This window comes from Cryptomeria japonica, chromosome 8 (genome assembly GCF_030272615.1).
Source record: "Cryptomeria japonica chromosome 8, Sugi_1.0, whole genome shotgun sequence".
Taxonomy (NCBI): Eukaryota; Viridiplantae; Streptophyta; class Pinopsida; order Cupressales; family Cupressaceae; genus Cryptomeria; species Cryptomeria japonica.
Window position 1 is genome coordinate 161804693 of NC_081412.1, and position 13307 is coordinate 161817999.

At 33.2% G+C, this 13307-nt stretch overlaps 1 protein-coding gene across 1 annotated transcript; it reads left to right on the plus strand.

The window, feature by feature from the left end:
• The first annotated feature begins 6454 nt into the window (after positions 1 to 6454).
• LOC131044786 (large ribosomal subunit protein uL18y) lies at positions 6455 to 11326 on the plus strand. Its single transcript, XM_057978221.2, has 9 exons — positions 6455 to 6637; positions 6752 to 6821; positions 6909 to 7000; positions 7286 to 7412; positions 8765 to 8844; positions 9404 to 9520; positions 10075 to 10209; positions 10759 to 10928; positions 11018 to 11326. The coding sequence occupies exons 1-9, from the start codon at positions 6635 to 6637 to the stop codon at positions 11115 to 11117; spliced, it is 894 nt and encodes a 297-aa protein (XP_057834204.1). The 5' UTR covers positions 6455 to 6634; the 3' UTR covers positions 11118 to 11326.
• The last annotated feature ends 1981 nt before the right edge of the window (positions 11327 to 13307 follow it).

Here is a 13307-nt window from a genome sequence, read left to right on the forward strand (position 1 = left end):
GATTAGGGATATGGTTAGAGTTAGGGTTAGTGCTATGTCAAATTAGGGTTAGAATGTAATTAAGGTTACAAATTAATTAGGATTAGGGTTAGAGTTAATCAGGTTTATGGTTTGATTATGGTTAGGATTAGTATTAGGGATAGGTTAGGGTTAGGATTTTATTTAGGATTAGTGTCAGATTTCAATTAATGTTTGATTAGGGTTATGGTTCAAATAGGGTTAGGGTAACTAGAAATAAGATTCAATTAGGATTAAGATCAATATAAGGGTTAGGGTCAGGGTTCAATTTGCATTAGGGTTAAGGTTAGTATTATGGTTGGAGTTAGTGTTAGTATTAAATTAGGGTTAGGGTGCATAATGAGGGTTATATTTCAATTAGGGTTATTGTTATGGTTCAATAAGAGTTACCTACGGTGCAATTAGGGTTAGGATTCAATTAGGGTTGAGGTTAGGGTAAAATTGTGAAAAAGGTTAGTATCAGGGCTAGGTTTAACATTACAAATACTTCAAGGTTATAGTTAGAGTTAGAGTTCATTTAGATATCAATTAGGGATAGGATATGATTAACATTAGGGTTATGATTTGATTTACATAATAATTAGAGTTTAATTAGAGTTATGGTTATAATTTAATTGTGGGTAGGGTTAGGATTTAGTTTTGGTTAGGGTTTAATAAGAGTTAGTGTTAGGGTTCAATTAAGGCCAAGTTTAGGGATATGATTAGGGTTAAAGTTCAATTAGAGTTAGTGTTAATTTAGGATCAGGGTTAGGTTTTAATTAGTGTTCAATTAGGTTAAAGTAAAGGCTACAATGCAATTAGACTTATGATTTAATAAGGGGTAAACTAAAGATATACTTAAGGTCTAGGTTAGATTAGGGTTAGGATTGGGTTACAGTTGGTCTTAAGGTTGCAATTTAATTATATATTATTTTTTATTTTAATTAGGATTATGTGGAATTAAGGCTATGACTCAATTACAAATAGGGTTAAGGTTATAGTTCAATTAAGGATAGGTTAGGGTTTAATTGTTGTTAATGTTAGAGTTCAATTAGGATTAGAGTTTACTCGAGGTTAGCATTAGGTTTTAATTAGTGTCCAATCTGGGTTAGGGTTACAAATATAATTCAAATAAACTAATGATTCAACAAGGATTCAACTAGACTACGTTTAAGGTCAGGGTTCAATTAGGGTTAGTATTAGGGTTATAATTTAATAACATATAAATTAAATTTAATTAGGGTTAGGATTGAATTAAGATCATAAATTATAAATATGGTTAGGCTTCAATTTATGTTAGGGTTTAATAAGGGCTAAAGTTAGAGTTCAATTAAGGATATATTTAGGGTTCAGTTATGGTTAGGATTAAAGTTCAATTAGGATCGACGTTCACTTATGGTTAAGGTTACATTCAATCAACGTTCAATTTGGGTTAGGTTTAAGGTTACAGTTGAATCAGAGTTATGATTCGATAAGGATTGAATTAGAGTTGCAATTAAGGTTGGGGTCAACTAGGGTTAACTTTGAGGTTATGGTTAAATCAAGGTAAGGGACAATGTTTGTGTTGGGCTCAATATAAGGGCTAGGGTTATGGTTTAGTCAAGGTTAGGATTACAGTTAGGGTTAGGTGCAGTTATGATTTAATTAAAATTTAACTAGGTTTAGGGATACGATTATAGTTAGGGTTAAATTAGGGTTTGGGTTGGGATTAGAGTTCTTTATTAGGGTTAGGATTAGGGTTAGCATTAGGATTATATTTTAGTTATAGTTTAATTAGGATTAGGATCAGGGTCATGATCAGGGATATGGTTAGTGTTAGGGTTAGTGCTATGTCAAATTAGGGTTAGAATGTAATTAAGGTTACAAATTAATTAGGACTAGGGTTAGAGTTAATCAAGTTTATGGTTTGATTAGGGTTAGGATTAGTATTAGGGATAGGTTAGGGTTAGGATTTTATTAGGATTAGTGTCAGATTTCAATTAATGTTTGATTAGAGTTAAGGTTCAAATAGGGTTAGGGTAATTAGAAATAAGATTCAATCAGGATTAAGATCAATATAAGGGTTAGGGTCAGGCTTCAATTTGCATTAGGGTTAAGTTTAGTATTATGGTTGGAGTTAGTGTTAGTATTAAATTAGGGTTAGGGTACATAATGAGGGTTATATTTCAATTAGGGTTATTGTTATGGTTTAATAAGAGTTACCTAGGGTGTAATTAGGGTTAGGATTCAATTAGGGTTGAGGTTAGGGTAAAATTATGAAAAATGTTAGTATCAGGGCCAGGTTTAACATTACAAATGGTTTAAGGTTATAGTTAGAGTTATAGTTCATTTAGATTTCAATTAGGGATAGGATAGGATTAACATCAGGGTTATGATTTGATTTACATAATAATTAGAGTTTAATTAGGGTTAAGGTTATAATTTAATTGTGGGAAGGGTTAGGATTTATTTTTGGTTAGGGTTTAATAAGAGTTAGGGTTAGGGTTCAATTAAGGCCAAGTTTAGGGATATGATTAGGGTTAAAGTTCAATTAAAGTTAGTGTTAATTTAGGATAAGGGTTAGGTTTAAATTAGTGTTCAATTAGGTTAAGCTAAAGACTACAATGCAATTAGACTTATGATTCAATAAGAGGTAAACTAAAGATATACTTAAGGTCCAGGTTTGATTAGGGTTAAGATTGGGTTACAGTTGGTCTTAAGGTTGCAATTTAATTATATATTATTTTTTAGTTTAATTAGGATTACATGGAATTAAGGCTATGATTCAATTACAAATAGGGTTAAGGTTATAATTAAATTAAGGATAGGTTAGGGTTTACTTGTTGTTAAGGTTAGAGTTCAATTAGGGTTAGAGTTTACTCGAGGTTAGCATTAGGTTTCAATTAGTGTCCAATCTGGGTTAGGGTTACAAATATAATTCAAATAAACTTATGATTCAACAAGGATTCAACTAGACTACATTTAAGGTCAAGGTTCAATTAGGGTTAGTATTAGGGTTATAATTTAATAACATATAAATTAAATTTAATTAGGGTTAGGATTGAATTAAGATCATAAATTATAAATATGGTTAGGCTTCAATTTATGTTAGGGTTTAAGAAGGGCTAAGGTTAGAGTTCAATTAAGGCTATATTTAGGGTTCAATTATGGTTAGGATTAAAGTTCAGTTAGGATCGACGTTCACTTATGTTTAAGGTTACATTCAATGAACGTTCAATTTGGGTTAGGGCTAAGGTTACAATTCAATCAAAGTTGTGATTCGATAAGGATTCAATTAGAGTTACAATTAAGGTTGGGGTCAACTAGGGCTAACTTTGAGGTTATGGTTAAATCAAGGTAAGGGACAATGTTTGTGTTGGGCTCAATGTAAGGGCTAGGGTTATGGTTTAGTCAAGGTTAGGATTATAGTTAGGGTTAGGTGCAGTTATGATTTAATTAAAATTTAACTAGGTTTAGGGATAAGATTATGGTGAGGGTTAAATTAGGGTTTGGGTTGGGATTAGAGTTCTTTATTAGGGTTAGCATTAGGATTATATTTTAGTTACAATTTAATTAGGATTAGGATCAGGGTCATGATTAGGGATATGGTTAGAGTTAGGGTTAGTGTTATGTCAAATTTTTAGTTAGAATGTAATTAAGGTTACAAATTAATCAGGATTAGGGTTAGAGGTAATCAGGTTTATGGTTTGATTAGGGTTAGGATTAGTATTAGGGATAGGTTAGGGTTAGGATTTTATTAGGATTGGTGTCAGATTTCAATTAATGTTTGATTAGAGTTAGGGTTCAAATAGGGTCAAGGTAACTAGAAATAAGATTCAATTAGGATTAAGATCAATATTAGGGTTAGGGTTAGGGTTCGATTTGCATTAGGGTCAAGGTTAGTATTATGATTGGAGTTAGAGTTAGTATTAAATTAGGGTTAGGGTACATAATGAGGGTTATATTTCAATTAGGGTTATTTTTATGGTTCAATAAGAGTTACCTAGGGTGTAATTTGGGTTAGGATTAAATTAAGGTTGAGGTTAGGGTAAAATTGTGAAAAAGGTTAGTATCAGGGCTAGGTTTAACATTACAAATAGTTTAAGGTTATAGTTAGAGTTATAGGTCATTTAGAGTTTAATTGGGGTTACATTATCAAACCCCAATCATATAGCTAAATATCATTCTATCTCTAACCCTAAACTTAAACTTATCCCTAACCCTAATTAGGCAATCCTAATCTTGACCTTTACCCTAACCTTAACCTTTACCCTAACCTTGATTCTATCTCTAACCCTTTTTCTATATCTAACTTTATTTATATCTCTGACACGAGCGATAACCCTATCGCTAACCTTAATTCTATCTCTAACCCTAACCCCAACCCTATTCATAATATTAACCCTAATACCAATCCTAATCATAATTTTTATTATATATTTACCCCTACCCCTAACCTTAACTATAACCTTATCACCAACTCTAATTTTATCCATAACCCTGATTGTAATGCTATCATAAATCCTAACCCTAAGCTTATCCGCAACCCTTACCCTAATCGTAACCTAACCCGAACCCTTAGCTCAACCATAATCCTACTGCTAACTCTAACCCTAACCTTATCTCAATATTAACCCTAATCCTAACCCTACCCCTAATTCTATCTCTAACCCTAACCCTAATATTTACCCTACCCATACTCCTAGCCTTAATTATATCTCTAACCTTGTTTTTATCTCTAATACTAACCCTAACCCTTACACTATTCCCTAACCTTGTCTCTAATCTTAAGCCTAACCCTAACCTCAACTATAACCATATTGCTAACCTTAATTTTATCTCTAATCCTAACCCTCATCCTAATTCTATCTCTAACTCTAATGATATCCCTAATCCCCTAACCTTAACCTCAATTATAACCCTATTGCTAACTTCAATTCTATCTCTAATCCTAACCCTTACCCTAATTCTATCTCTAATCCCAATGCTATCCCTAATAGTAAACTAACCTTAACCCTACCCCTAACCTTAATTCTATTTGCAATCCTAACCCTAACCCAATTCTAACCCTAACCCTAACCCTAATTCATTTAATGTCTTACATGAATTGCATCGCGAATGCTACTAGCATGTATATATTTAATAATACACATAAAATATGTTGAAAGATATCCATCTTGAAGTGCCTATTTTTCTAATCCATTTCTCACATTAAGGTGCAATAAGTGCCTCAAGAGGATATCTCTCGGTGCTTTTGTATATATTATTAAATATATATATTCTAGTTGTACCATTTAGTCAAACTATATTTATAATGTTTATTTAAAAATATTAAAAGATCATGGAAATGCCTAGGGAGGTAGCAATCCAAGTGGATTTTCTCTCAGAGGAACCATTCCATTATTGAACACAATGAGTTAGAGTAGTACTAATCTTGAGTGACGTCCTAGGAAGTCCCGATGCTTCACTTTAGATACAATGGTTACTAAGCACGACAATGTATTTATATCCTTTAGAAGTTCTTATTTGGATTCACAAGCCTTGAAAAACACTTGCACAAGTTTTTTTTGACTAAATAATGAATAAGACAATCGAGAATTTAACAAGAAAAATAGAACATCGAGGGTTTTTTTTTTTCTTACATTTATCTAGTATGAAACCTGTTTTAGGTTTGTTGCCATCAAATTTTAGTGGATCTAGTTGTTTGCCATGATTGTTGTGCTTCGCTTCTCGTACTACTCTATTAAAGTGGCTCTATTTCCTTGCCTCTCTCTTTCTCTACTCCTTGAAAGGACTCTTCCCAAATGTAAGCATTGGTTTTAAAACCCTAACTTTATTTGATCTAGGGTTTAGATCAAAGAGTCACTTTCTTTCTTCGTACTTATAGTGAGAAGGATTATAAGGGTCCGAATTCTTTTTAATTATATGGTAGTTTTGCCTTCACATTAACCTTTACTTACGAGCTAGGTTCCCTTAAGTGCAGGCTTGAAATTAACTTTTGTACATGTATCTTAATATTTCTTTTAAATTAAAATGCGAAAAGAGTTTCTAATATTTTATGGTTTAGTAAGTTAAGTGGATTTGATTTTGGAATGTTTTATTCTTATAAGTATTGTCTAGACTCAATGAGTATTTAATATACCATTTATGTTCATGAGAAGTGGGTTCTTATAAAAAACATGTAGATGTAATGAGTACTAAATATACTATGTATTTAGTATACCATTTATGTTCACAAGAGGAAGATTCTTATAAGAACTGTCTAGACGTAAATAAATCATTTCAAAATAAAATATCTACTTAATAAAGCATAAAAAATATTGAATACTCTTCTCACATTTTAATTAAAATAAAAAATAAAAATATTAAAATGGATGTACAAAAATGAATTCCAGGCCCACACTCAAGGGAACCAAGGTTAATGTGAAAGCAAAACTACCATATAATTAAAGATAATTCGGACCTTATAATCCATCTCACTATAACTAAAGAGAAAGAATGTGAGCCGTCGATCTAAACCCTAGATGACTCAAAGTTAGGGTTTTAAAACGAATGCTTAGGTCTGGGAAGAGTCTTTCTGTGGAGTAGCGAAATTGGGAGGCAAGGATTTAGAGCCTCTTTAGCAGAGTAGCAGGAGAAGCCAAGCGCAGCAGGAGCCATGGTAAATAACGAGATCCATTAAAATTTGATGCCAACAAACCTAAAAATATCCTTCGGTGTTCAGTTTTTCTCGATTTCTTGATTGTTCATTATTTGATCAAAAAATCTTGTGCAGGTGTTTGTCAAGGCTCAGAAGTCCAAGGCCTATTTCAAGAGGTACCAGGTCAAGTTCAAGCGCAGGCGAGGTATTTATATATGATGAATTACGAAATGGGGCTGAGTTTTAGGGTTTTGTAGTTTGTCTTTTTTTAGCTGATTAAAGATCTGTGCAGAGGGAAAGACTGATTACAGAGCGAGAATCCGCTTGATAAATCAGGACAAGAACAAGTATAATACGCCCAAGTACAGATTTGTAGTGCGATTTGTATCCTTTTCAGTGTTTTGGTGCTTGAGATTTTCTGCTTTTAAAGTGTATTTTAGGGCACTGGGTATGTGAAAAGATGCACGATTCTTATCTTCCACGCAAAAAAAATCTATTTTAGAGTTTGAAATACAGTGAAATTGTTTTTGTCTGGAGCTTTTTATTTTGAAAACATAGGGTTGTGATGGGTAGGAAAATATACGAATGATTGCCTTTTATGGTTTTGGTTGCTATTTTAGAGTCGATGGATGTAAATTTGTATAAGCCTTGACTGGTGTTGAACAAAAGAGCAACAAGGATATTGTTGCACAGATCATATATGCGACGCTTGCTGGAGATGTTACAATGGCAGCTGCTTACTCTCAAGAGCTGCCTCGGTATGGCCTGGAAGTCGGCCTTACAAACTATGCTGCTGGTATTTTCAAATAACTATGTATTCTATTCATATTTGTTGATCGATGTTTCTAGCTAAAACAGAAACATTTTAACTCTTTCTGCTGTATACTGTTTTCAATGTTAATGATAATGGTTCCTATTCTCTAATTAATGTCTACAACAAGTTGGCCTTTGTTTGTTTACATTGTACAGAAAAATTTGTTGCAGTAGCACCGTTGTTGTACAATGTTGCATTATATATTATCTCAGGAATTTGCAATATTCATTGGGTTACTGAAGTAACATCTTCTGTTTGCGATTTAGGCGCTAGATATGAAATGCATATGACCTTATTAGCTCATAGAAAGTCTATACACAGTTTAAATGTTCAGTAATAGCTATTTATACTATTCTTTTGGATAAAAGTCTTGCAAGGAAGCATAAAGTTGCTCCATAATGTCCAATATTAACTGAATAGACAGTAAGTTTTTTGGGAACGTGCACATTTATATTTTTAAACATTCAATACGAGCATTTCATACAGTTCTTTGAGGCTGACATATCTCCCGTCTTGGTCTGTAACAAATTGCATGAAAGAATAAAGTTACTCCGTAATGCCAATATTAACTGAGTACACATTGTGTTTTTTGTGAGGTACCCATTTTGTATTTTTTGTTGTGTGCTTGAGTGTTGTGTGCTTATATAAGGACTTGTAATTGCATTTAAATGCACAATTCAGTAAGTTGGGTATACCTTTTTCAGTCTGCTCCACAAATCTGACACATATCACACTGGTACACTCTTTCCATCCTATAAAAATCTATGGGTTGAGACACAAGGACTTGTAGCTGCATTTAAATGTGCAATTCAGTAAGCTGGGTATACCTTTTTCAGTCCGCTCCACAAATGACACTCTAATCACAATGGTACGCATTATCTTTGGACCCCCTCCATAGGAATATGCAATCTAACTTTGAACCTTAATATTTAATGTGCTGGCTTTAGATCCTGGCTTACTTGGGTTTCTTTATTAGTCAGCTCCACTAATCTTACTCGTCACATTGATGCACACATGTTTCAATCTTGTGAACACATCTATTTATATATGCTCATTCACATCTAAAGCACAGAAGTATACAAATAATATATATCTAGTAGGCAATTTAATTTTGCACCTTAAGAATTAATGCACCGGAATGAGTAATTCATCTTTAGATTCTGGCCTGCATGCTTGTTTGACTTGCATTGCTTTATATTAACTGTTTAGTCTTGGATAATTTATTTTTCTAAATCTTGTGTTGATACTGCTTGTTGAAGCTGTAGTAAGCATTCAAACATTTTATTCTGTTTTTGTTATAGTGGATGTTTATTATCTCTTGTTTTCTCTTGCAGCATATTGTACTGGTCTCTTGTTGGCACGTCGGGTGCTGAAGCAGTTGGAGATGGATGATGAGTACGTTGGCAATGAGGAGGTGATGCATGACTATGTTCTTGTTTAAATTTCAAGTCTTATAGTAACATATGTGGCACACCTGGCTTCAAAATTAAAAGTTCTATATTGGTTGCTGTCTGAAGGAATTTATTTGTGCCACTGTATCACCTTTTGAACCTTGTCTTTTAACATTGTATTGCAAAAATTACTTGTTATACCTCAAATTTTTGAATCTTATATCTCATCCTTAGTTAGTGAAGGACAACCAAGGGACTTATTAACATATATTATCCATCAACTTTTCTACTCTTATAGATTTGTCTACAAATCTGTTAAACACGGGGGCTTTGATCATTTCTTCAATGTATATTACTTAAGTCCTCTTTTACAGGTGATGTTGCCGGGGGAGTTCCATATCTTGTATTTGTAGTAGGATTCCCTTCTAAACGTCAGAGTTCCTTCTGTTGGCCACTATTTACATCATTTTCATTTGTTTTCTGCTTTCCTCATTGAACAGTTCGTAGGGAATGAGCCACCCTCCTCATATCAATGTAGGTAAATTCAATATGTTAATGAAATGCCTGTGATATTTTTGGCAGGCCACTGGAGAAGATTACAGTGTAGAGCCAGGTGAATCCAGGAGGCCGTTTAGGGCTCTGTTGGATGTGGGGCTCGTTAGGACAACTACAGGAAACCGAGTTTTTGGAGCTCTCAAGGTTGGCAGTTATTTGTTTTTGTTTAGAGTTACATATCTTAAATGATCTTAAATGCAAACTGGATGATGCCCAGCCTGGCATTATGTTAATTATTATTGAATTTCTGTAATGTTGTAGTGTGTTCTTGAAGTGAAGGTAGATTGGTTCTGTACGACTATGTAACTCCAAATCCAAATCCATCTGTTAATTTGTTTGCTTTACATAAAGTGAGTCTGGTTGTGTATGTTAATTTGTATTTTTTTCTCCCCTTATAGATGGTCTTGCCCTTTTGTGACCATTGTGAATGGTAATTTTGTCTTCCTGAATGTTGTGTTGGTAAATATGCTTGTCTTGAACTTAAGTTTAAATTTGTATTTTTTTCTTTTTAATAGAAATTGAAATGTATGTTACGCGTCTCTGCTCAAGGATTAAGTGATTGTTTTAAATTTAATTTAAAATGCGTATTGTTAAATTTTGTAAAATTACTTGCAATTAATTTTATCTAAATGAAATGTAATTGTTCTTGTTTTCTTTTGTTCTTCTTTCTCATTTATGGTGCTGCTGTTTGTATTTAGGGGGCATTGGATGGGGGACTAGATATTCCTCACAGTGAGAAGCGTTTTGCTGGATTTAGCAAAGATGATAAAAGTCTGGATGCTGATGTACACCGAAAATATATATTTGGAGGCCATGTGTCTACTTATATGAAGGTAAGCAGATTTCTATTGTGATAATGCTCTGTATTTTCTGTGAATGTTTGTTTAGATGAGTTTCTTTATGGCAAAATTACAACATAATTGCCAACCTTTTTGAAATTTGGAAGAGCAGGTGTATGTTTAGATGGTTAATGATTAAAAAAATTTAAGCTTTGTAGACTTGCTAAAAAGTTTCAGAACTTATATTAGCAATATGAGAGTCGCTGCTATGTGCTAATCCGTCATTTAAGTAGCACATATGAGATGTTTAAGTGATCCCATTATCTTGGTTATGTTTCACTTCCAATTAGATTGAGGGTTATGTTTTATTTCCATACATCTGATTAAAAAAAATTTAAGTTTTGTAGGCTTGCTAAAAAGTTTCAGATCTTATATTAGCACTATAAGAGTCACTGCTATGTTTTAATCTGTCACTTAAGTAGCACATATGAGTTGTTTAATTGATCCCAATATCTTGGCTATGTTCCACTTCCATTTAGATTGGGGGTTATGTTTTATTTCCATACATCTAATTAATGTGTTGCACTCACACCATTCTTGTAGATGTTGAGGGAAGATGAACCAAGTAAGTATCAATCTCAGTTCACTAAATACCTCGAAAAAGGAATAGAGCCTGAAGATGTAGAAGAAATGTACAAGAAGGTGCATGCTGCCATCAGGGCAGATCCATCTGTGAAACATACAGAGAAACATGTTCCTAAGGAGCATAAGCAGTAAGTGATTGCCATTTAACATGTGCAGTTTTTTGATCTTGATTTTTGCTTTTGTAATGCAAACTAACATGGAATTTGTATGGTGACAGTTACAATCTCAAGAAACTGACCTATGAGGAAAGGAAGGCTAAATTGATTGCTCGATTGAATGCTTTGAATGCTGGTGATGACGAGGACGATGAGGAGTAATTGTGAAAGTTATTAGTTTAAAGGTTAAACTATTTTGTTGCTTTGTGAAACTTGGCAGCTTATTATGAGACCTTTTTTCCACTTACATGTAGAGGACAGGCTTAGGGGATGGTCCTTCCCATTTCATTTTTGTAGATTAGTGCATCTTATTGTGATAGACGCGGAATTGAATTTTATGAATAATTGCAAGATTTTTCTAGATTGCTCTATATTTCGGTGTTTTTAAGTGGAGTTGTGATACTCTTTAATTTCTTACTTTTTTTAATGAATAATTGCAAGATTTTTTTAGATTGCTCTATATTTCAGTGTTCTTAAGTGGAGTTGTGATACTCTCTAATTTCTTACTTCACATAATTTTTGTAGTGCGTGTACTGCATATTGTGTTGGTGTGTAGATGAGATTGATGTTAGTTTGTATGTTTTGAGATGATTTATAGTAGAGTTTGCATATATTTTGGTCTTTGTTAAAGGGATATATCCAGTATACCAAAACTAATATGTCTTGGGTTGGGATGAAAATGTATGAATTTTATGTTTGTTGGTTTTATGCATGCTCATAGAACTTCTATATTTCAGTGTTCTTAAGTGGAGTTGTGATACTCTCTAATTTCTTACTTCACATAATTTTTGAAGTGCGTGTACTGCATATTGTGTTGGTGTGTAGATGAGATTGATGTTAGTTTGTATGTTTTGAGATGATTTATAGTAGAGTTTGCATATATTTTGGTCTTTGTTAAAGTGAGATATCCAGTATACCAAAACTAATATGTCTTGGGTTGGGATGAAAATGTATGAATTTTATGTTTGTTGGTTTTATGCATGCTCATAGAACTTCTCTTAGTGGTTTGTGATATACTCTCTGCGATTAGTAACATGGGTATTATTTCTGTAAAAATATAGCTATTTTGCATATATTGTTTTCCTCTACAGACTAGGTAAGTTTCTTTGAACAAAATGTTAAACTATATCTTGCCTTGGGTTGGGATGAAAATGTATGAAATTTATCTTTGTTGATTTTATTGGAATTGCTCATTCGAATGCAGTCCAGCTGAACTAGAAAAGTAAATTCAAAGGATGAATTATTGAATGTATTTAGGCACGGATGCATGCTTATAGAACTTTGCTTCTAGGGGGCGCTGGTTTGCGTGGAGTTGCTGAGTGTGTAAGAAGGCATGCAGGGATGCAAATCTAGCTGGGTATAGTAAGGACTAGGGTGAATATTTTTTTTTCAAGAATTTTGACAGGTTAATGAAAGGTTGGTCCATAGTGGCTACTCTGGTTAAGAGATTGGGTACCCTGCAAGTTGATCCACTCATAGAAAATGCACGTGAAGGAGATGGTCTGTCTCAAATCTGTGGGAAAATGTAGAGCTTTGCCATTTGAGGTGGAAGCTTATGAATTTTGGAATTTTCATGGGTTGTGAAGAGGTTGAGAACATGATGGTTTTCATTGATTGATTCCATGCTGTACTATCACTAATAAAAGCAGTTTTTTACATTCTTGTGATTTGTAGGTCCCAATATATGTTTTACTATTCATGGAACATTTGCACATGTAACATTTGAGGGTCTTCATTGATTGATTCCATGGTACTATCACTAATAAAAGCAGTTTTTTACATTCTTGTGATTTGTAGGTCCCAATATATTATTTAGTATATTTTACTATTCATGGAACATTTGCACCTCCTGTCGGTGTATGGGCTAGTATTTATTTAAATGTAAGATTAATGCTGCTGCTTGTGGTTTTGATTAACTTAGATTTCTAGTTCTGATCCATCATCAGGATGTTAAGGGCTCAAGGCGATGAAAATTGGGTTATTTGTTTTATCTTAAGTGACTAGGAAAGAGAAAATTGGGTTAGTCTCGTGGATCGTGGAGATCTAATAGCTTTATATGTATAAATATTAATATATTAGTTTTGTATGTATGATCATTGTACGAGTATGTTACTAGTTACATTAGTTTTGTATGATCATCGTACGAGTATGTTACTAGTTATTATTGAACCAGCAGAAGTCTTGTGGGCGGTTATAATCTCTGATGAGTACAATCAAAAACTTTGGATTCTAACTTTAATGTAATCTCTGATGAGTACAATAAAAAACATTGGATTCTAACTTCAACGAGATTACATTAGCAAAAGTTTTTAGTGGAAAACGAGGAGGCAAATTTAAATATGGGGTAACCAT

Coding starts and splice junctions, on each gene's coding strand:
- LOC131044786 (XM_057978221.2), top strand. Junction 7,001..7,285: donor ACAGATTTGTAGTGCGATTT/GTATCCTTTTCA, acceptor GTTGAACAAAAG/AGCAACAAGGATATTGTTGC. Junction 8,845..9,403: donor AGTACGTTGGCAATGAGGAG/GTGATGCATGAC, acceptor TATTTTTGGCAG/GCCACTGGAGAAGATTACAG.